Source organism: Bombus vancouverensis, chromosome 13 (assembly GCF_051014615.1).
Source record: "Bombus vancouverensis nearcticus chromosome 13, iyBomVanc1_principal, whole genome shotgun sequence".
Lineage (NCBI taxonomy): Eukaryota > Metazoa > Arthropoda > Insecta > Hymenoptera > Apidae > Bombus > Bombus vancouverensis.
In genome coordinates this window covers 3,757,111-3,782,725 of record NC_134923.1, presented here as the reverse complement: position 1 = coordinate 3,782,725, position 25,615 = coordinate 3,757,111, and the positions used below count along the sequence as shown (strand labels likewise).

Genomic DNA, 25,615 nt, shown 5'->3' with positions numbered 1-25,615 from the left:
GGATTCATCCTGGCCAAAACTGTTCGTGCAGTATGCAGGACTGTCGCGAAGAAGCCCTTTAATGTACCTTTGATGCGTCTTCCGGACGAACAGTGTTCGCTAACGACTTCACTCGCTGTACGTAAAAGTTCATGCTGCTGGTGAACATAGTTTGCAGATTGTTCGCAAACTGCTCACGAGCAGCAGCATGGATGCAAAATTACACACGTAAACGTAGAATAAATGAAATGACGGGCGCTTACCTCTGTGTCGTTCCACCACATGTGCAGTCGGTAGTTTTTAAGGACACGGCGATTCTCGTTGATATGATCAACAGCGAGCTTGACCGAAGGCATGACACCACGACCGATGTGACTCTCGGGCACGTGACTACCGTACGGAAAGAATCCGGCGATGTAAACGTCTCGTTTTTTCGTGCCTATATTCTTCGGCCTCTGCCCGGCGCAGCCGAGCATTCCGTCGATCCACAGGACGAAGGCGCAAAGGTAAGCGGCCGTTAAGAGACCAGGCCAGCATCGGCTAGAACTGGTTCGTCTTGAAACCGTAGCCATCCTTCTCTTCTACTTCGCTCGAATACTTTCCGAGTGTCTGTTAGAAAAGCGAGACACGATCTATCGATTACCGATTGACACTTTTAATTGGCTTTATTAGCCGGCTTCCGATTACTCAAGCAGTAATCTTGCCACCGGTTCGTACTATCTCATTGTGCGCGTGTGCATTGGAAGCGATCGCTTTTACCGCTGCTTAAATTTAATGGCGACGAGGCAACTTAATTGACTGTATCAAACGGCCACTCTTTCATTTTACTTTTCTCTCTTTCTCTCACTCTTTCTCTCCCCCCCTCTCTCTTTCTCTCTTTCTCTCTCTCTCTCTCTCTCTCTCTTTCTCTCCCTATTATTCCCTCTGGAACGCGTCGTTGCTCTCGAGCTTTGTTAACGTCGCGTCTATTATGGTTGACTTCGGTGTCGATCGTGCTCGCGCGGGCAACGCGTAAACGTGCGATTTCATTCTCGCGATCACCTGATATGCGATCGATGATACTTGTACTCGTTCGACGCGTTTCACTCGCTACTGTTTTTACCGATACTGCCGACTGGACTGGACCGCCGCCGCCGCGGTTACCATTCACCGAGGGATGTTCTTTTAACGTTCAAACGTTCCACATGTTTCCGTTTCTTGGTTAGCTGTTGTTGCTGGAGTTGCCGTTGATGGTGCCGCCATCGCTGCTGGTGCCGCTGTTGCTGCTGCCGTCGCCGTTGCTTACACGCTTCCAGATTACCTTCCATCTTTTTGCCTACGAAATCTTTCCGCGTTACCGAGGCAAAAAAAAAAGGTGTCTACACGAATCGCCTACAGACAGACTTAATCTCGTAAAACGCACAATCTTCCGAAGGAAGAGAGCGCGGACAAACAGTACGCGTTGCAAATAGCAAAAATTTCGCTCGGTTAGAATATTTTCTTGTACGCAAGAGACACGTATCGAAATTGCACAACAGCATAAAGCTGCCTCGACTCGAAATTTCTCAGAGAGCGTGTAACGAACGTGGCGCTATTTCATTTTTTAATTACTTTTGCGATCTACGAATTTCATGTTTTCGATTGTTTAGTTTTACACCGTCGTCGCACGTTATTTGTTTCCATAATTGGGCCAGCCATCGCATCCGCGTCGAATCTGTAACAAAAATTTATATTTCTCAAATTAGAGCGATTCATAAATTCTAATATACGAACTGCAACGTTGCATTTAGTCGGATAACGAAGATAGATAACCTAAAGTTCCTTATTTGCTCACGATACCAGTAGCGGTTCGATGATTGTTCGTTAATAAGTGTACAGGGATCGTTAATCACTAATTAAAGATAGATATTGTGCGAACAAAACATGTCTATCTGGTTGCACGTTTAACGTGTTCCCTGTATTTCTAGATCTATTCGTACTTCGTCTCCTGAGAGAATGCTTCTACTTGTTGGAAGTTGCCATACTAATTCTGATATGAAGCAACTGGTTCTAAGGCGGCAATCGTGCCAAACGGAACAGTAGCAGAGTTAACATTGAGACTGCAAACTAAACAACTTACGGCTGTCATTCAGATATAAATTTGTCGTAGATAGCTGTTTATACAAGCTAAAGAAAGACCATTCTGCCTCTCGTTTGTTGTTTTATACTACATTTCTGTTTGCAATTGAAAGATCAGACAAGTATATTTAGAAAAAAAGGAAAATGATCTTGTGATTTTCAAAAGTATTCGAATCAGATTTTCTTAATTTCTTTTTTCTATTCGAATAATTTGAAATAATTTGGAATTCGTAACATGCGCGACAGGTACCGTTTGCAATACTGAGACCTTCAAAACAAATTGCAAGATAAAATAGCAAATATCGCTAGCAGAACCACCATTAGTAAGAGATTTATTTTAAAAGCAAAAATTACAAAAGGAAAATCATGCTACCATTCGATAATTTTGGAGTGCTATCGATTTCACGTTTGACTTCACGCCAGTCACGCGAACAAAAATATTTCCCTCCTTTACAAAGGTCTCATAGAAGTTGTTACCTTAATATTGTGAGTCAAAATTACATAGCGGATTTACTTAATTGCTGCACTCTATGCGGGACGTGTTTTATCTTGCTGTTGTAAAGCAGAGGACGGTTAAATGAACCACGCGCTACTAACGCCGCGAATTTCTGTTAGGTGGACCAGAGATAAAAAGAAAGTACTGAGATAGCAAAGTCGACAACGTAAAGAATAATATCAATATTTGCCACGTCACGTTGCACCGTAATTTCTATAGGTTTCCGGACACATTGCGCATCGACGATATTAAAAAATGTATTCTCTAATGAACTTCTTTCATTAAAGCTAAGTGATATTTGGTGCGGTGAACTCCAGCGCCTGGCCAGTTATAGAGTAATACTACTTACCACGATGAGGTAGCAGGATATGCCCTGTTCACTGTCTATCGTTGTTTAACGCAAACTCGTTCAATTTTACTTTTTCTTCCCGAGGAATTTTCCAATTTCCGTGGGAAATAATTACACCGGGAGTATACACGTATACGATGTATTGGTATTGGATTATTTGGAAAGTTTCTAGCAAAAGGAACACTTTCTTTTTAAAAACTTATCTTTCTTAACAACAAATTAAGATAGTTTGTACGAGTCTTTTTAGTATCAAAACGCTACCAACTTTCTGAATCACCTAATTTCTACGTCTAAAAGAAAAGAAATAAAATTTCAGGCGATCGATTAATTGTCTCGCGAGGTTATTAAGGTTAGTGGAGGAAACCTATATATTCTTTGGACTACGTAAGAAGAATTCACGAGCTAAACAGAAAGAAGAATGAGAATGGATGGAAGTTTGATATCAGGTTGCTCGGAGCTCCTACTTGACCGGAACACTCGAGTCGATGAACTTCGGATGATCGTAAAGTTAAGTGTCCGGAACCTCTAAACCTTAAGTACCCAATTACAATAGCAGCAGCTGTCGATAACGTTCTTTTACATCGGACGACATCATCTGTTTCAAGAGACACTTGCTCCGGGATCACGACGTTAAACGCGGCCTTGCTATTATTCTACATATATATGTTACATTAATTGCTTGCACGTAATTATGATGTCGACTGAGCTCAACTTTTTCAACCCTCTTGAGGTCGTGATTTATCACATACGTACATTGCCATCTATAAGCATTTGGACACTCGATGTGATAACTCGTATTTGCAGTAACTTAGAACTGTCCAGATACTTACGAGCGATAGTGCACATGGGAAATCTTTTTAAGTAGAATCTTTTTCGACAAACACATTGCGAATCTGACAGTCAATCATTATACGATCAGGGTTGGAAAAAGAAGAGAGTAAAGAGGCAAAGAGATGCAAACGAAGGAGAGAGGGAGCAAAGAAAAGCAAAAAAGAAAGAGAAAAAGAGGAGTAGGGTTGAGATGAGAAAAGACGAAGCGAAAGTACGGGAAAGAAAATCCTATTTCACCATTATCCAATACCAAATCTGTTTCTCATTTCTCATTTTCCAATTAACCGCTTCTTCCTTCTCGCTCTATTAACATTCTGCATTCTTCGATGCTCGGCAACCATATTTTTTTAATAGTTTCTTTAATTATTCGGTTGGCTTCTTCGTGGCTTTTTCTCATCTCGTACCATCGTAGCTCGTCTTACAAACTTATATCCCCCTATTACTTTCTTTAAAAGCTTCCCCTTGATTCCTCGGTAGCGTAACACTCGCACTGGTACACTCGAGTCTCTTGTCTTTCTCGCAGAATTGACCGTTCGGGTTGAGTTCAACCTCCATCTTTTCATCGTTTTTCACCGCTCAAGAATTGCTTTCGTCTTTTTTCTTTATTTTTTTGTTTGTTTCTCCTTTCACATTTATGACGCATGAACGCTCTTTCGGGTTTCGTCATCTTCTGAGCATACCGTGAATCGGACTGTCTTAACCAGAGGATTTGCATGAAACGAGGCGAAGTCGCGATTTAAAGAAATACAGCAAGTTGTAGAATAAATAATTTATTCTTCGTCACCTCGTCGGCGATACTTTAATCGATCCAACTTTGTATGTAGCTATAGCTTAGTATTATAGTTTAGCTACGAAATTCCTTAATTCCTCGGTGAGTTCTTTCCTCCGAGAATTTCTTATAATTAACTTCTTTAACTTTGCAGATCTCTCTTCGATGAAGCGTGTTACCCGGATGGTGAGCCTTACCCGAAATGGATCTTACAGATATTTTTAGGTATTTGGTTTTAATATAAATATTGTAGTATCGTGGAAGAAAAGCCTAAGAGAAAGCCTAAGTGCCGACAGGCCCAACAATGTATCGTCGGTCCTTCAATCGAATAGTTTCGCGGAAAAGGCCTGCGTGACCCTGACCACGAGCGGTTGCGGAACACGTGCGTCGTGGGTCTAAGACAAAAGATAAAGGGATGCTAAGGGAGGAAGACGAATTAATAGTCAGTGTTAGTTGAGAAGTCAGAGAGTGTGAATCGAGAAGTCAGAGAGTGCGAATTGCGCTGTCGAGAGAGTGTGATCCACGTGAGAGAGAGAAAGAGAGAGCTTTGGAACCGTGATGACGAGAGTTAGAAATAAACTATTTAGTTGTCTTAATTACAGTACGTTATTGTATTTAGTTCACGTTAAACAATCATCGTTTCCTGTTTAACCAATATCTGTTTAATCCATTTGTTGTAAATAAACAAATTGCAGTAAAGATCCTACAATATTCAATATGACTTTATTATCTTTTTATGAATAAAGTGTTAAAAAAATGGTGGTATCTGAAGAAATATAAACGTGAAAAACATTCTATGAAAAATTAAGAATCGATCATTGTGGTCACTGTAATAATTCTGGTTAAATAAAGTCATTATTCAAACATATAGAGCCCCTAAAGTTCATTTTCATTATCCATCTTCCTTCCAAATTGATTCCTAGTTCGAAATTTGTTGTATTTCTTTTATCCCGAATCACATTTCACGTTCTACAACCCTTTGCCGTTTAATTCTACATCCCAGAATTACAACATGCGAATTTCTTTCTTTGAAAGTCTCCTTTCTAGGCGGATATTCGTTCCCAGTTGGTTCGAAATCTTCATGCTACTTCTTGCTTCCTAATCAATTCATCAGGATTGAACGCGTTCTGAACAAAGTTTCGGGATCGTCGAGAAATTCGTTTGAGAAATTCATCCTGACTGATGCAAAGTTTCTATGAAATTATCATTTTGATCGTCTGATACGTAAAGGCAAATTCCACGAATCAGTACGAAGTACCTAAAGGTAAGGTAAGGGTTGTGTATTTGTCTGTCGGACGTAATTTCGTCGAGTTTATCCAGAAGCATCTTATAATGTATTGGCGTGCGGAAAATTCGCGTAGAAATTGTCGGTTAGGCCAATAGGCGGCGCGGTTTTACGCGATACCACTGATTGACGTGAAGGTTTGCTCGTTTGGCACGAAGAGGGATGATCGCTGATCAGAATTCGAGGATGAAAATCGGTAGGCTGTGAAGGGGGCAACGGTCGATTGGCGAGTAGCCGGTCACGACTCCCGATCAATAATCCGGCGTCGGTCGACTGGCTCCAGGAAGACCACCGGTTTATATCTAACGCTTCAAGAATCGGCTTGACGGACCGTATCAGTCTGTCAATTTTAGAAACAGCGTTTGTTAGCGTTCAACGCTAGCGAGTTCACCGGGTTAACCAGCTGTAATTTTCGAGGATGTTAGCAGACTCGCTGAGCAATTGACGCGTTAAGTGGCGATCTAACGCGAGCGCTTCTCGATCGTACATTAACTGACTGCGCTAGGTTGGTCATTGTGAAAATTTCCCTGGTTTTTATCGTACCTAATTGTAACGCCTAATTTATTCCCCAATTAGCTAGCCAGTAATTCCCTAATTTATATCTCCAACTGGTTTCCACTTTGTCTACTACGATTTAAGAGAATGTCGAATATTCTTGCGAATTTCACGGAAGCCAAACTTTTTAACTTTGCTTCGTGTAACTTAATTATCAATAAACATCTTACTTCCATAAAAGAGATATTTTATAAGGTGTTATAAATAATAGTAAGTTCCGGAGTAAATTTGAACGATTAATATTTTAACGTCATTATTGGATTTGGATCGATGCGGCTTCCGAGCGTATCAATATATGCATCGAACAGAAGCTGTAGAAATTATTTTAATTTGAGAACGGTTGTGTTCTTTCAAAACGAACGACTTCTATAAATCTGCCTTTGGACGGAGATTTCCGATTTTCTACGTCGATTTTATCACGAAGTATATCGTTAGCCAGCAGCATAGTTTACGTAAAACTGAATGTCGATATATGTTTCTTTTACGTTCCCTGTATCTTTCGTTTGCAATAGCGCTGGATACAACGCTATCTCGATATGATCGGTAACGATCTCCGTTAGTTTCCGGCTAAATTGAAATATTACACTAATATTATTCTTGAAAATAATACTATTAACGAAAATAGTACTCGACATTTTCTTCTGGCAATAACAGGCTTGGAAATAAAGGAATCAAAATTTTATGAAATCCAAAAGCACGATGGTTTCGTAATATCGGTAAGATCTGCTCTTGAAAGCTCGTAGCTTCTAGCGACGCTTTGATTAATAAACTTTTTCGAATAAAAAGCAATTACGTTTTACAGGTCGTGTTCAACGGAGGAAATATAAATCAGGACTAAAATAAATAATATGAATGCAAGGTAAAGAAAAGAGCGAAATAGGCGTTGCTATCAGTGCCTGTATCGTAATCGAGTAACCGCTAATTTACCTGTAATCTCGAATATTTATACGGATAGCAGGCAATCCGTTGACCGAACGGGTAATCCAATCTATCGAAAATTTACGAGCGGATAGCCGATAGACTGGAAAATTGGATTACGCATAATACGAATTTTAATGTAACTCCTTTCTGCTGGGATCTCGTGTAAATATTACTAGAACGGTACGATATTTCCTATCTCGTTACCTCGACTTAACAAATAATTTTGCTATGAAATAACACGACATTACTCGTTTATACTCGAGATAAAGAAGAAAAAGGATATTAGGCAAACACGAGAAATACGCCTGCATGAGTCTCAATGAGCGTAAATTATCGTAGTTAATATCTCGAGTTATAAACAGCAGTAAGGAGTCACGCTAGAGGAAAAGAAAAGAAAAAAGAACAAAGTCGAACCTCGGTACTCTTACTTTCGACGAACCAGGCAAACCTCGAGCGAAAATAACATAGACGATAATCAACTCGATCGACATCAAAGGTGGTTTCGGGAAAACGAAGCAAGCTAAACCTTGCCGATAGTCTAACAGTCGACGGTAATAAAGTCTCATACAGTATTCATCGGTGACCATGTCGCGGCAAGGTTGAGCCTTGGCATAGTGACATAATTCTCAACGCTTGTGCCGCGCTACTAGCTAGTAACACGCTAGCCAGCGATGACCGTGAGTCTGGACTGGAATAATCGGTGGTTCTGACGCCGTAGTCGTAGTCGTCGTCGTCGTCCTCGGTAGGTACTATCGCGTCGGTGACGTGGGCCTCGGTTGATAGTGAGTACGGTGGCGTGTTTCCTTCGGTTCATCGCTTGATCGATGGACTTTACTTTCGAGCCAAGAAGGTCGTTCGCTTTCACCTTACTGCTCAAACTGCCGCGGAACACGAAGAAACATCGAAAGTGCTAGACTGCAGTCGAAAGGCTCGCGTGCCGAAAATGCAGTTCCCGTCGCCTTCGACGCCAACGCGACCAAATCGTCCACCTATCTCGACGCACGCTAATGAAAAATTACCGGTAATTAATTCCAACGGTTAATATCGATCGCCTGACAATAACAGAGGCAGCTACGCTGATCGAATCGTTCGATTATCGATGATTCCAAGTAATATCTCTCGCTTATTGTTTAGTAGACGCACGTTCGAATCTGCTACGTGTCTCTATTATCGAGGGAGATACCATTCTAGAAATCCTCCGACCGCTATATCTCTCTTCGGTTCATTCGTTTCTTAAATGTAGCGGAATGAAATGAGTAAAATACAGAGAAAGATTCAAGCTGCTAATCGTAGCGTTGTAAATTATTTTTACCGAATTTATTCGAATATGATCGTGCTTGTTATCATTCTTATTGAACAATCTCCAAAATTCTATTAAAATAGTCCCATAGTCATAGATTGAAAATATATAAATCTTGGTTTTCGACGTATTTCGACGAACCACTGGAAATTGAGATATCGCCAATCTGATTCAGCCGAGGAAGTAATAGTAGCTGCCAGGTATAATTATTCAAATTTTTCTGCCGGTAGCCGGCGATGGTTTACGGTAAGCGAACTGTTCGTGTTTTGCACGGTCTTTGGTAATCTCTTAGATGAAAACGTACGTCGCATCGCGTCGCGTCGGTTTGGGTTGATCGACGGTACGGATGAGCCGTGAGAAACTAGATCAGCCTGCTCTCGGGGGTTAGGGCGTTCTACTTTTCGAGTGCGGCAACGACGATGCAAGAACCGGGGGAAAGCAGTTGTTCTCCGTTAAAAATGCGACCACTCGCTCGCATTGTCTCTGCCCTGCGGAGAAGCTGAATTGCGACATTCAAGCGAAACATCGAAAACATTTAAACGTTTACCGTTAACGCGATTCAAGCTGCTAGAAAACCGGTTTTCGCTTTTCAGGAAATTCCTGCTCCACCAGTCAGCTTAATTAGCATGCTTACTTAGCTTTTCCTCGCCAACCTTTTCACAGCTAACCTTTCCCCTACGTTCCCCAACAATCTTTCCTCATTTTCTTCTCGTTCTTGTTTCTTTATCTTAAACGATGGTTTCGCGAGAACCGCAAAGTTACGTGTAGTCAGTGATTCGCCGATTTTAACGGCTGAGATGCGAACAGATGTACAGATTTAGTCGCATTAGCGCCACACGAACCACGTATCTAAAAAGCATTCTTTAATGGAAAGTTCGTGTTTTCCGTTCGCACGGCTTCCCATTTTTTTTCTCTTTCCCCTTTTCGTTTTTTCGGGAAAGATATGTGGCGCGTAGTAGAGCAGTCGTAATGGAGTATAGAAAGCACTTTTTAATAGAGAGCTTCCACATTTTTTTTTTCTTCGTTTTATATCTCGCACTTTTGTTTCACACCACATGTGTGATTTAGCAACGTCTTTTCCAGTGTTTGTCATTTATGTTCATCGATTATGAACGATTATGACGCTGAAAAGAAAATCATAGAAATGATTTAGAGAATTAGAAAACCACATTCAGAGCATATTACAACGTGCCGTTAAGTGTGACAGAAATTAACGTTCCTTGGCTTATCTCGCATTTTTACGATTCGAATAACTCGAGAACATTATGATGGCACATTACATTCAAAGTTTTATCGAGTATTGCCAAGCCAACTCGACCACTCTCATCTCACTAGAATAATTCGTAGATACAATCTTCTGATACCAACAACCAACTTTTAGTTTCCATCATCGTTGGAAAACTTTCTTGATCACTATAGGCAGTGCAAACTCGATAGTTGTGCGTTTATAACGCAGAAATTTAATCGTGCCTCCATTTCCAGTAAAACGCATCGATCATTGGATCGATCATCGTATGTTTCGCACGACGGTAGGCAAGAATTTTTTATGCCTAGCTCCGTGCCATTTAGGAAAGTTTTTTGTTATTTAATATTTGTGTTTCTCGAATTATAGTACGGTGTATAAGTATAACTGTTCAGTAAGCTCGCTAGCTTTCTTTTCAGGTTATATCTTCAGGGAACAAGGGAGATTGCCCGTTCATTAATATTTTAGTCATTAAGAGGTTAAAGAAGTCTTTCACGAGCTCAGCGTGCTGTGGTGGACTATACTATAGTCCAATATCAAACAATGGCTATTTGATATCTTTATTTATAGACGGTCGAGTGTAAATAAATGATTCATTTTTTAATACTCGAACTAAAATCAATTTCGTGATTGAGGAGCGATCGAATCGACGAGAAAGAAGGAAAATGGGAAAAGCACTTTCTCGAATTCTGTATACCTCCGAATTCGATTAACATAATCGAACTAGTTCTGTTTAAACAACGTTGAAAAGCTGTTTACGGATGTACTTTTTCCTTTTACGGTCATGAGTATCATTACGCTTTGAAGCAACAACGCGAAGCAACACGAAACAAATTATTTAAATGTAATTTCCAATCGAGTACAGTCCGATACGTAACGGGAGATTCGAAACGATCGAATCTTCGAAATCATGAATACACGCCGACATTCCGAACGGAATTAGTTTGCTTCGAAAGCGATTGTTTACCGTTGGTTGACAATAAATTTGGATTTTACCGCCGAGTTACGGATCAAATATATCCAGAATTGTGATTTTTCACTTCGAGAAATGGAGGTTTGCCTGACGAGTCGATTAACAGGCAAAATTAAAGTAGCTGAAAGCAGTGGCAGTTAGTCGGTAGCCGTTGTTCGCGTGCTAAATTCGAACGTCCTGCTACGTAAATGTTGACAGAGCGTGGTAACGTATTGTGCAGACACACGCGAAAAGTGGATGATCGATAATCAAGTGCACGAATACGTTCTAGACGAATATACATAATGCATATCGTCTGCGACGATATTTACCGAGAAGGTCACGTTTAGCAGAAAACAAAGTGTTTACCGATTCAAGTGGAAAAACAGAAAGCAACTATGATGAAGGGAACTAGTTTTCAGTCACACCTAATTACGATACATTTGTATGCTTTTATTCTAATAACCGAGACTAGCATACACGATCCTTTTTATGTTATTAGCGATATAATCTTTCCTTTTACTTTCACATAATGACAAGAATATTTCGATATAAAACGCTGTCTAACGCGAGGTTAGGTTGAGATATAAAATGTAAAATTGCTAAGTTTCATCAATTCTGCTAACCTTCCTGAACTTGCCAAAGAAATGGTACATCAAACATGAGTTTGAAAAGTCTTCGTCTCAATCATCTCTTTCATAGAAATAAGTTCTATGGCCTAACCTCCGCTATACCGATGATTTGGTTCAAAGCACTGGCCAACTATGAAAGCTTTAGCAACGAGTCTACTAAGACCCAGTCGAGATAACTTCGTCCCTTCCTTCCTCTTTCCTCTCTTTCATTAGAGTGGTGCAAAATGATAACTTTAAATTACACTAAATTACTATGGGGTCAACCATTACTATTGTATCTGTAATCACTTCTGCTTCTCTGTTCGACCATTTGTTAATTGCATCTAAGTGGAAGCAAACTTTATAGTTTACCTTCAATTTCCCTCTGCGCAATCTATTATAATCGATAACCTATCCCTCTTTGCGAAATTACTCGATCGTAGTTTGATAATTTAACAAAGGAAATTACAACTGTCTCTATGTTGTTTCAAAATTTGAAACGGCAGATTGAAAAATCCGAAAGGACGAGCTTGTCGGACGAGCATCGAACGTATTGGAAATCCGCAAAAGCATTGAATCTTGCAGCACGGAAGGTTGGCTTATTTGAGTAATCCACGTGGGAAAAACGAGCTGATCGCGTCCCGTATATCATGAAAGTAATAACATATAACACGATACAAATAATAAAAGACATCGGGTAACCACCAAATGATCCCAATTTAATAGGGTAGAAGAAATCCAATCAAGCGCGTCCCATTAAATAGTTGATGCTAATGTCCAAAAATGTTAATACTCCCCATTATAATAATTAGTCTTCTCAACGTTAGAACTACCAAACGCCAACAAAATGACGGGTTTTGGATTTCTTAATTTACATGTACGCTAAAAATATGCCTTTGATAAAAGCAAAAACATAATTATATATTTGTTTGACTACTTGTTTTCCTCGTATTACCTTAATTACGAATAGTTATAAATAGGATATATAGATACATGTTATAGATTCGTAAATATTTAGAGAAGCTGAAATTGCGAGTAAAAATCAAACGCACGTAAACGTAGTTCTACAAGATAAAATCCAACAGCTTTTCCGATATACAAACGATCATATCAGTGATTATTTCAATGGGCATCCCATCACTGTTGAAATTTTTTGATAGCGATATCGCGTAAACAGTACTGGAGGGTCGATCTGAATTTCATTGGACGTGAATTAATTAACTCGTCGAGTGAAACTCCATGGACTTAATTAAATCCGGCTTTCATTTCATTCTAATTTAATTCAAGGATGACATAGAGTAATGTAATGTGTTCGTGCGGACCTCGAAAATATTAGTACGCGAGAGCTGCGGCTGTCCAATTTTTAATTTGTTTTGTCAAATTTTACATTTTCTTTCCTATCTCTCTCTCTCTCTCTCTCTCTCTCTCTCTGTCTCTCTCTTTTTCGGCGAAACAAATTAACTAAAATTTCACGGTCGTTAAATTATTCATTTGTTTCAATCATTTTTACAAAGGAAGTTAAATACCTCGTGTCAAGTTTTGAGATGCAAATATTTGATGTTGCACTTCCCTCAATTGGCGAACAGACTGTGGAAGAGGAAGCGCCGATAATTCACAATTTATATTTTGCCCGAACATACGCTTCACGTAATTGATGCTTGTACGTATTGAAAGTTCATTTCGAGTTAAAAATGGAGAATAAGATTACTCGATGTACGAACCTATCGAGCAGACGTGCCTCGTGCAGGCTCCATTTCCGTATTTATCGGGCCTTGGCTGTTTCTTCGGCGATCTCGAGTGTTCACGGGCATTTGGCTGAAAAATATATAAAGAAAATTGTAATGGAAAGTAATCTCGAGACAACCGGGACAGGAATAATGATAACACCATCGTGCGGTTTCATAAAGAAAACAGCGTAATCTCCAATATAAATGATGTTCCGTAAAGCGTATCGCGAGCAATTAAAATTAGTCGATCTAGATGAGAACGTGAATGCTACACGAAATTTCCTCAAACGAATGGTTTATCGCGACATCTGCTAACGTTTCACAAATCTTCGTACGTAATCTATCATAGCTCGTGTTCCATGTATATGTATAGTATCCAAGGTTTCATAGATCAGAAATGTGCAGATGGTTCGAAAACCGTTAGTTAGATCGCTCTTTCATTTATTCCACTAATCCTTTTCACTGGCAAACAAAACTGTCCTCTACGAGCATTGAGTAAATACCGTTCGCAGCAAACAAAAGATCGGTCGTTTGTCAACAGGAAATTTTATAGAGTAAAAGTAAGTTGATTCGCGGCGATGCCAAGAACATCGAGCAAACATGATGCACATACATACATATGTGTGTATAACAAACGTAATAAAATGCATTCAATCGTCCTAATGCAACTATCAACTGAACCACGAGAAATTTTATTGAATTTAAAGCGACGAAGTTTATGCGAGTGGTATCCTTTTAAAAATGTTATGTCGTTCCAAAGTTAGCAGAAGTCTTAAAACTTCTATAAGATAATTACAAGAACGGAAGGTCTCTTCGCTCGAGTTATAGTCGCAGCGCTACTATTACTTGTATCTCTTCTCAACTTTTTTTTTGCAATATGGCCGGGCACATGACAGGTCATACATTGCATTCGAGAGCGATGTAGAACGAAAAATAAACTTCAGAGTTATTCGTACAGTAAACTGACAGTTATTCGTACTCTATGTCTACTAAGCTAAACGCGTATTTTTTGCCAATTGTTGGCACCATTTTTTCAAATCGCGGAACGTACAACATTACAGCGTATAATTCGAAAATGCCAATGCGCAGTCGCTATAAATTTATCCATTAGTTAAATCTTAATATCGGTAGTCGTATGTGAAATGTATCCGTATGAGAGTATTTCTTACTAATCGAGAGTCGTATTATCCATGTTTCAAAAAATATCGTACAAAGAAGAATTTTTAAATTTTAGATCATCCCCTCGTCGAATTTAAAGTAAGCTGTTGTTCGACGCGATGCTTCATATTTTACTTCTTATTAATATTTTGTCACGCGATATCAAAATTTGCGAGTTCCATTTCGAAAGATGAATAAATAATTATTATATCATATTGTTACAGCATATTACACGAAACAATTTGATGTTAATATGACGCATTAAATGATTCAATGAGATAGATACGTGTGATAAAAAAAATTCTCATCTCGTTAGATTTATGTTTGCGTAAGCATGAATAAAATTGTACCTTCGTATATTTTTCCTCCTTAATCATTCCATAATTATTCCCCCTCTGTAGTCCTTGCATATATTACCACAATGGCACGGTTAATTTCTACCAATCGATCCATACGTGTGCTAAATTTAATTATCGACGAAGTAAGAAGGAATGACAGAATTGAGCGAGATTTCAAGAAAGTACCGTACTGTCCGAAGGGCTTTGCAATCTCAAAGACGGAAGCGGAGATTCGATTATCTAGGGTTTGCTGGAACTATGACGAACGACTAGAGGCTGAGACGAGGAAACGTATAATCGAGTTCTGGGTTAAAAGCAGATTTATATATAGACGTCGGTGGATTTAAGTCTCGATATAATATTGTCAAATAGGAGGTCGAACAAGGGAACAATGAAAGTTAAGCTCTACACGAAATCCTACTCCTCTGCAACTAGAAAAATGACAGAGATCGAAACGAGCATAGAAGAAAATCCTGTTTTCGAGTCAACTCGTAATACTTGTCCCTATAAACACCTCGTGTGTGGGCCGAGTTGGTTCAATAGAAATCGTGCAAAGAAGCTTCGCCTCTTTCATCACTCGTCCAACCAGGAGAGCCGCGCGTTGTCGAAAACTGGCACGTACCTACCGGCCTAATATTTCAGCCGAAAGTTTTTTTCCAAAGCACATCGAAAATATCGTACCGTGTATTTCGCCAATGAAAAGATACTCGCGTTTATTTGAGGTCGCGATGCCGTATGTTTTTCGCGTAATTTTATCCTATGCATAAATCGTGGTAAAAATCGTGATAAATGATCGATAGATCGTCCTTTCTCTTAGTTACGTATCAGTATTTATTAAGAGTAATGTGTGACTGGTTCCGTGGATAATGTTTCGACTTAATTTTATTTTTTCCCTTTTTCCCTTTTTTACGATGTGACTAAAATAAATTACATGACTGCGAATTTTCATCATGCATTTATGGGAAGTTGGTGCAAAGGTGCATATGACGCACATAATGTTCGAAATATCCAAGACCGTATCTGTTATATAATTTCTGTTATAATAGTATTTATTGTTGGTAAGAGAGTCAGACATCTGCTGAGATTCCATATTTTCAACTATGCTAATGAAAGTATGAATATAAAATGATTTTGCTTGCAAAAAAGATTATCCATTCCGTTGTTTCATTAAATAGCAGAGTTTATGCGACGAACAAAGAAATTTCTCAAATGCAAATAAACGTACGTGTGTACAATGGGATTACCCAGAGGTATACGGTAAGCAACGAAATAATCTAGCGGCAGCTACGTGATATGGATTTTGTGCGGACAATTCATTAAACCGATCATTGAGGAACGAAGAAATTCCAGAGAGACGTCAAACGCAGCTGGGGTTGATAGGGATTTCAGCATATATGCGGTCACTGGTCAGCGAGCAGTTTGTATTTTCCAGTTTCGGTCTAGCTACAACAATAGGCACTCAAATTCAATTGCTATGTTTTATGAATCTGAATGTTCATACAAACCGGAAGGATCGGACGAAACTCGAAGCACTGGCAAATAGTTCAAACAGTTCTTCGTTTTGTGTATTACGATTTCAAATGGCTTAATAAATTCTTGTTTCCATCGACCAACGGCAATATGATTCTTGTTTTTCTTTGCTAATACCGCGATTCTTTCGAGTACTCTACCAACGAATTTATCGTAAAAATGAAACTCTACAAGCGAGAGAATGAGAAAGAGAGAGAGAGAGAGAGAGAGAGGGGAGAGAGAGAGTGAGTATCCAGTTAACTCGTGTGTAAAGTTAGCTATGTGTCCCGGACTTTTCTCGAGAGTCTAACAGATAGCCAGGCAACTCGTACACGAACATGTTCGTGGTCCACAATGAGAGAACGCTAATTGAATTTGATTACATTTGAAACAAGATTATACATGTACATATATTACGAAACGAAAGTTCGTGGCGTAGAATAATGTTTCGTATATCGATTAAAATAAAAAGACGAAAAGAATAGGAGATCGGGATGATAAAATGGGTTGGAACAATTTTTCAGGGATTTTCAGAGATTCGCGTTCATGAGAATTTGTAATAAACTACTCGATGGAAGACAGGCGAAGCGCAAGCCCTGTTTGTTATGCATTCGCATTATACTCCTTTGCACAGTTTCCACTATTTCGTACGCATTCTATTTTGTTGGCCAGGAACGCTCAAGTTCTTTTCGCTTAAGTGTTTTCGCTACTTGTGCTGCTTTTGAAGTGGCTTTCCGCTTCCTTCGCGTTTCTAAAGCTCCTTTAGCGAACCCCTCATAAGTTACCTTTGCTTTTTCGAAAACCCACTTTCGTATCGAAGTGCTCGAGTTACGATGCACCCCTGTTTTGCGGTGATGAGTATAACTTTACTCTGTTATAGAGTTTCCTGTCATAATTGAACTTCGAATTAAACGCTTGCGCTGGACTACAGGCGACTCTCTCGATCTTCAAACGTAATTCTAGTGTTCCGTAGTAGGCGAACTGTAGGTAAAAAACGATACACGCTTCCTCGATACACTGTAACGAGTTTCGATGTTTTGTTTGAAACTGGACAGACGAGGAGGATTTTTCCGTTGGTCGGTATTCCTTCTCGAAGATATGTCGTTCTCAAATTCGAGAAAAGACTACTATGAAATATTTTTCCTTTCCTTTCCTTTTCTTTCTTTTCCTCGATAGCTTAGCGACAAGGAAAGTATACGCGTTACAAGTTTAACCCTAGTTCGACCGCTTCGAGATTTGTCGCGATCTTTCCTTTGTCATTGGCAATACACGAATTCAAGCGTTCGAAGCAAAGAAAAGTCCTGCCTTTGTCGGATACTTCATGTTCGTGATCGGTGTTGCTACGTACGCGCAAAATAGGATAACACGCGACACAGACTGATGCAAGTTGATCGACGTGTTCGACACACTCGGAATGACAAACATGCGAATGCGATATACACGACTGCACTTTTGCATCGTGAATTCTCGCCTAATCGAAAATACCTACACTGATTTTCCTTATTCTTCGATCCCCCTTTGAACTGGCGCACGCGCTGTCGAAACCTCGCCACGATGAATCTTCCAAATCGAATATTCCAAAGGTTCGAAACTACTCTCAGGTTGCCGTCTAACAAGCAGCTACGACGAAGAAGCATCTTTACATGGTAAACACACTCATTGCAGAAGCGATATTTCATTTTGATTTATAGCAGTCACAGAAGTGCAAGTCAAGATAAACATTCATCTAACTATAAGCAAACAGTCGTAGGTAATATGTCCGGAGTAATATATTTTACGTGCGGAAAATTTCACATGACACGGGAGCTTTGAAAACGTAAAACACGGAGAAAATAAACCGTGGCGAGCGTGAAAGAAAATTACAGGGAAGGAGAGCAACAGCCCGTGCAAACCGCTCTATCCACTTTGCCAAGTAACACATTACGCTGGACTTCGCGCGTCCACAATTCGATGAACGCCTACCTAACCTCCAACCGCGTTACAATGCCATATGCTAATATCGTGATACGTCCCTCTTTGGCATCTATTCTCTGCTTAACTACCGCTTAATCACCGACAAACCACGCTCCTGGCTACAAATTTTCCTACGAATGGCCGAACCGAGGCTTAATTAACTCACACTTATATAAACTGAATTAATAAACTGCGGCGTTAGCACGAGACGTACGTTTAGAAGTCGGGTTAATCAATGGCGAAACGATTCAAGGCGTCAACCACGGAGTCCTCGAAAGACCAAAAAAGAGGCAAAAGGTAAAAGTTGCGAGTTCAAGCAAATTCATTTTCGTTCTCGTATCGAGCTTTAATTCAGCACGCTCCGCCAAATTTTTCGCCACGGGCTTCGGCCCTGCGTTGAACCGTCGCTGGCAACCAGGAGCGGCAGTTTTATTCGGAAAATGCCTATTCGTTGCCTACGATGAATCAGCGATTCGTTGATTTAGCGACGAACACTGATTTTACAGCGGAGCTATCACTCATTCTGTATCGACATAATAAAAGTTGCCAGGTCAAATACTAACCCTTCTTGCGGTTCTCGCTAACAGCGTTCTACAGGGCCAGCCACGCGCGCACCACCTATCCGTAACTCTCGAACACCAGCCTTTTCGATGTGGCACTCGATAACGGACCGCTCAAAAATTGGTTAAATTCCGAAAATTTCGCTCACGGTACTGACTTCAAATCGCTGCAAATCGAAATTCCGTCACAGCTACGATTATACATATATTTCACGCGACGAATTTCAAAAATATTTCATTTCCACCGGCGTAAAGGAATGCGTCGCTGCAACGCTTCCTGGTATTGAAAAATCGAATCACCAGCGTTTGGCGCATTATTTTTATTTATTTCCTCCTAAATCGATTACAATTGGATGTACACGGTACGGTACGAATCTCGCGGCGTATGATTTTGACGCAGGTACGAACATCCGTTAGCTGAGGTTCGTACGTGATTTCACGTAAGCCGTACGATATTCTGCTTATTTTTCCTATTACGGTGCAAATACGTTACTCGATCGTGACTATCCGTAGATTCTGATCGTCGACGATGCGACCCTTCGCATCGTCCGTCCGTGTAAATAGGTTCTTCCACATAGAGTAATCCATTTGGAACGGACGATTACTTCGCGCAACTAAAATTTCAAACGATCGTACGGATTACTGGACGCAGTTATCCATACTAATAAGCTTCATTCTCTCTGTGGTGACTTCACGCGAATAAGTTAACTAGATAGAAATTGTGGCGGAATATGTAAATATTGCGTCGCGGACCGGCAAACGTTTGTGAAATCGATCACGAAAACTCGCCGTAAATAAAATGAATTTCGATCAGTCGATGCTTGAAAGAGAGCTGACAGCATCCATTCAAAACGATGTAATGTAAGTGCGAATTTTATTCACGTAAATATTACAGCAGAAACAAGAGGAAGAGAAAAATTCGTTAATCGTTAAATGTTCCGTTTACGAATAGAAGGATTTACGATAGGGTATGTGCAAATGGAAAGAATTGAAAAGAAAGACGGCGGAGGAAACGTGTTTTGGGAGGAAATCGGCTTTAAACAACGAGGACGTTTAAAGAGGCGAGAATAAACGATAGGTGACCCTTGTATTGCATTGGACAACGATGGTATCGACACGCGGTCACGCGTTTCTACCTACGAGAAGAAAATGCTGCGAGGAGAAAACGGTCGAAAGCCCCAACACCAACTTCGCCATTAACGCCCTTTGTCAGGATCACTATGCCATTCACCCCGTGTCCTCCTTCCTCGTTCTCACAGAGAGTAAAAAGGCCCGATAGAATTTATAGAAATTCCAATGACCCGATGCTAGAACAGTCCTATAGATAGTAATTGCATCGGTTACTTTTTATTTGACCGAAAAAATATGCACGTCCAGCGAGACGAACGATTCGAGTAATATTTTGTCAGCGGAATCTATTTCGTGTTTCGTGACGAGATCGCGGGAAATTTTATTTCCGTCGCTCCGTATTTCCATTACGAAACTCATGCTCGATCGACTGTTTCGATTTCTATCTTTTGTTTAGACGACTCGTTAAAACAACGAGTTATTTATTATTTTGAAAATTTTCGGACGGGTTCTAAACGGTGTACAGCTGTGGATTATATTCGGCTTCGTTAACGGAATGAGTAACTGGTGGAAATAATTTTTAGCCGGAAACGAGGAAATCGATAGGTGTACACGTACCGTGCAAAACTGAAAACAATCCGAACGAAATGAAGATAGATAATTTATTTAGATGGCGAAATGAACGAATGAAAGATACACTCGATAGCTATACGATGGACAAATCGAAATCATTAACAGAACGAACAGACTCGAATCAGTTACGAAAACATGTCCGATGATAGTCGAAACGACGTTTCGCTTAAAAATACGAGCGCGGGTAACGCGTGTCATAGCTAGCCAAATTTACAAGATCGTGACAGGGATGGGTGATTCGTGAAATGCGAGAAACGCGTAGGCGACGGCATCCGAGGTATAAAATTGAACGGTACGCGCTGTCAACTTGACATCGAGGCGATGATTTACAAATAAAAACCTCTGGGCAAACTGTTTGTCCGCGGTTTCTATTCGGCTATTATGACAGATGACGTTACATTTCGGATCTCGTCTCACATATAGCGAATCTTTCCTTTTCTAAAAGATTGCCGAATAGAATCCAATCAAATCGGATCGAATCGAATCGAGTCGAAGCTAATTTAAACGAATGAGATTTTCGAGCGCGTGAATTTTCTCGCGCGAGAAAGAATCTGTTCTCTTTTGTAATGAGCGTCGACGAGACGGATCGCGTATAAAATCTTTGTGGCACGTTTCGAGGCGAATTGTTACACGTGTTTGCGTAAATTTCTGAACTCGAAGGAACAAGGGCGCGAAATGACGAAGCGAGAAGAAAAGAGAAAAGAAGAGAAGAGAAAAGAAGAGAAGAGAAGAGAAGAGAAGAGAAGAGAAGAGAAAAGGCCAAGTGGCGTCGATATGGCGACCTGAATTCCCAGGAGAAAAGGGAAATCAAAAAAGCAAAGAGTCGTTGCAAATCAGAGAAGCGAATGCTCGCAGTCGCCGCTACGTGAACCCACAGAACCGCCCTATTGTTCACGCCCGAACAATGCTGTCTTTGTCGCGATGTGATTAAGCTCTGAATAAATTTTCTATTACGTTGTTCTACACCGGGCTTTCCTCCATTTTCGAATACTCTGTTTTTTTCTTCTGGTGGCTGGTCCATGGTCTCGATTCTCTCTCGGTAAAACGCCGACGCGCGAACGCCATCCAACGCGAGAACATATCACGAATTAACCAAAGTTTTTTTTCCCCATTGATCTGATTTCTTTTCCGATTCTTTCTCCCCGTCAGTCAGGATGCTATGTAAAGTTAGGCGAAGTTCCGAGCCGAACGGAACTGCGAGCACCGTCTATTATTTAGAAACGATCCAACTTTTTCTATTTTCCGCTAGAACGAACGGTTTCGATAAAAACCTCGCGGTAGAGAACACGGGAACAAGATGATTGATTCGCAATTTATGCTAATTATCGTTGATTGAAAGAAACTGAAGAACGAATTTCTTTATCTATAATAAATTTATTCTTTAAACTTCCTATATCAATTACATCAAACCTGAAACAGCGTAATGTTAATTCTGTTTCAGCAGAATTTCTCATAAAAAAAACTCTTTTATCTCCCGAATACATCAGAAATAATAACGAAGAGGGAAGACAGTATATTCAGAAAGGTTCTCATTAAAAAGGGAATCGAGAAGAAATATAAAATACAGTTCGTAGAATGGAAACGCCGGCTGTATATGCGTTTGAATTTTCAGCTACGAGACATCCGGTATTAATTCTTCCACGTAGGATATCTTACATATGCCGCAAGGAATTCAGAATCCTGGGATCTCGGAATCTCATGTTCCACATATCCGCACATACCACACCTTCAGTCTGCAAGCTGTGCTTTGTAATTTCATCCTTCCGCTATCTTTTGTATTAAGCCCGCGCGCGCGTTCGCTACGTAACCTTCAGTGTACAATGTACACGGCGCTTTTGATTGACACATCGCATTTGATATCCGAGCATGATTTGACAGCCAAATCGAACTAAATAAAAATTTCAATGCGCAAATATTTTACATCGAGGATAGTCGCGAATACGTTTACAAAAATATACAACGTACGTAAATAGGTACGCGCATCGAGACCTTTTAATATAGCGCGAACGTTGCCGAATGAAATCTTGGAAAAAAGCTAATCGTAAATAGAAGGGACCATCTGTTCGATGACGAAAAGGTTAATACAATATCTGATCGATCGTTTCCTTGACTGGAAGATCCTCCGCTTGCCAGCGTACATATACACACATACATATATACATACATACCGAGAAAGGTTTCGTATCGTTGAACAAACATTCCGAAACAACTTGGCTCTCGTTGCTATGTTAATTCGTTATTGAGGCCAATTCGATTCATTTACGGAGCGCTTCGATAAAAACTATTCCGCGATGCGAAGGTAGATACCTATAGTTAACAACCGCATCCACGTCCCGCGTTGTGAATAATACAATTCGTGCTTTACACCGTACTATAGAAGCAATATTACGTACTTTTCCTTTGTGAAGAGGCATTGCGAAGGTAAATACAACACCGAGCACTCCTGAATGTATGTAAAACCTTGAATCGAGGTTACAGTCGAGGTCGAGATCGGTCGATTAATGATACTCCCGCTGCAACGTATGTTTGCGATTTTTCAGTTACTTAGTTGCCGAAGCTAATGTCATCGGTCACGTTACCGTCTATCGTTCTTTGTCGCGTTCGATTTCGTCACGAAACGAACCGAGCGTCCGTTTCACGGTACAACAAAGATAAGGTGAACTACGGCGATAATAAATACCACGCTCTGCCAGCTCGTGTCCTACGAATCTACGCGAGGTAAACCTAATAGAAAATAAACGAAACGATGCTGCTCTCGCAGACGAACGATAGTCAAAGAAAGTCAAGCACGCGACGATGTCTATGTTATATTGTACAAGTATCAGACAATCCAAATTCAAGTTTGCACGTAAAAATACAATAGATGTTTCAGCAGGTTGGCGTGCTGCAAGTTGCCTCGATATACAATAAAGATTTCAGATAGATTTCGTAAAAGTTTCATGTCCTGCCTCAAACTGTACGTATATATAGGTGTGCCAATGCACATACACGCGGGTACGTATGTCGCGTGTGTACGTATACGTCCGTACACATTTATTACTTGTTCAAACGATGCATGTAAAAACGTACACGAGCGTAGATATTCGAACAAATACACTCTCGCATACAGAGACATGCTCGTATGCGCGCAGTGACAACGCAAAAGGAAAAAAAAACAGGAAAAAAAAGAATATATACACGTACCTGACAACATATAATCCTCTGTTACTTGTCCGCTCTTCCCTCCGAAGGCATTTATCTGCATTATCTTCCTGGTGGATTTCTTGTACTGACTATGTCTGATAAACTGGTTGCCACCCCCATCACGAACTAGCTACCGATCCTTGCGATACCATCCACCAAGAATACACTACACACTATTCGAGGAAAGGAATCTCTCCCCCTCCCTCCCCCTCTTTCTCCCCGCTCCGTTCCTCTTACTCGCTTTTATTTTTCTTCTTTGACCCTCTTCTATGTCTCCTTTTTTCGAATTAATTTGCTATTCGGTGGCCTCAGGAGAACGATGTAGCATGATGCTCTTCTTGCTGCGAGGGGTTTACGGTCACGAAAACTGCGCAGAGTCACAGGGTCGCGCAAGATGAGAACGGCTCGATCGGATCGAGAGGGAAGAGGATCCAAAGTACAGCGATAGGAATACGGTCGGTACGGCGTGAAGAACGAAGAAAAGAGCGAAAAGACGGACCGGTCAGTGACGGCGGTCGATAGATGGTGACTTTCCAAGCCGTCGATTGTAGCACGTTAACGGATAAGTATAGGAACGAGTGATCGAAAAAGATCCGTGATAAGAAAAACGCGACGAGGTAAAGAATACGTACGGAGATCGCGTACCATTGGCCGAGCGACAAAACCCGACTGTTTTCCAACGGTAGCGAATCGAACACGATCAGTCACGTTCGCCGGATGTAGCGCGAATAGAGGGTTGGTCTTGCGCGGCAGCGCGCTCACGCGGTCATCCGGTAAACTGACAGACCACCCCTGAAAGACCTCCAAACTGTCAGCCTTCCCACCCTGCTCTTTTGCGGCTGCGCGTTTTCCTGAACCCGCTGTCCCTTACCCTGGTGCCGATGTGCTCTACTTCTCCCACTACCGACTAGCGATGGCCCTTCGATATTCTCCCCGTCGCAAGTTTTCGAGCAAGTTGCTCCTACGAGGACCCGCGAGTCTCGCCAATTTCCCTTGTATTTAACCTCGCATAGCCGCCAGCCTCATTAATACGATATACAAAGTTTAGTTTCCCTTCGCGAACCTTTGTTATTCGATGATAACGTAATAAGTGCGACTAAATTTGATTATCTAAAGCACCTACATTATCTAGATTACCTAAAGTAGATTAACCAAGTTGCATAGAGAGTATGTAACGAGAGTTCGAAAATGTTCTGCGGCGTCTCGAAGTCATCGCTACCGTAGGAACCGATTCTCGTCCCTTATTTCCACGCCCCGTGAAAAACACCCCACCAGCCAGCCACTGGAAGGAAGCTCGATCGTATCTACCCCGTGACCCCACATGCCAGCATTCCCTGTTAAAAGGCTTTCCACTTTACTTCACTCCCGATTCTTCTTCGCTGACTCGGTCATCCTTCGGGAAAAGACTTTGCTTTCTGGAACACTTTGAAAATTGCCAAACGTCTGGTGAGCCGAATTCAAACAACATAGCTCGAAACTTGAAACTCCGAAACTAACGATCCAACAACCAAATTACTTACTTCTTCATTGGCCCAATTTTCTTCGCCAATTTCTCGAAGCTCGAAACACGATACGAAGCATGCCTGTCTATCGTGCGTCATACTCTTTTATTTCGTCTAAATTGATACTCAGCATTTAAAATTACTTATGTCGATACTCGGTATTTAAAATTAACGCGGAATATCCTTTCGGCACAAACACACGGTTGTGATAACAGCGTCCATGTCTGACTAACGAGGTTATGATGATCATATTATTAATGAAATCATTAATTATTCGCAACTTCACGCAAAAACTCCATATTCGTGAGCACATCCGATTAAACACGAAACACTGAAATAATTTGGAACTTTATTCTTAGGTATAAGAGTAATGTTAGTAGATATTTAATTTCGTATATAAATACCACGCAATTTTTCGTTTCTTACCGCGCTTTTAAGATACATTCAACTGCACTTTCTTTTAAACACGCTAGGTAGAGCTACTAGAGATTTGGCGCGCTTTCGCTATAGTATTAGATGTATATATTAGAAAGTTTAGGAGCTGTAAGATTAGAAATTATATTTAATTCGATCATCAAACTTGACATAGATTTTTA

The 25,615-nt window shown here is 40.6% G+C and overlaps 1 protein-coding gene across 5 annotated transcripts in view; it reads right to left on the bottom strand.

Annotated features, from left to right (window-relative positions):
• The window catches only part of GABA-B-R2 (gamma-aminobutyric acid type B receptor subunit 2), an 84,177-nt gene extending 59,620 nt beyond the window's left edge, over positions 1-24,557 (bottom strand). The window contains exons 1-4 of one of the 5 annotated variants that reach the window (XM_076623696.1): positions 23,518-24,554; positions 13,110-13,203; positions 12,915-12,975; positions 243-1,672 (exon numbers count right to left, since the gene is read on the bottom strand). In XM_076623696.1, the coding sequence (XP_076479811.1) occupies positions 243-551 (309 nt within the window). In that variant the 5' untranslated portion in view covers positions 552-1,672; positions 12,915-12,975; positions 13,110-13,203; positions 23,518-24,554. Of the gene's footprint in view, positions 1-242; positions 1,673-12,914; positions 12,976-13,109; positions 13,204-17,609; positions 17,748-23,517 lie in introns of those variants that run through there. The other 4 variants (XM_076623694.1, XM_076623695.1, XM_076623698.1 and 1 more) reach the window with 4 other exon arrangements.
• Positions 24,558-25,615: the final 1,058 nt, after the last annotated feature.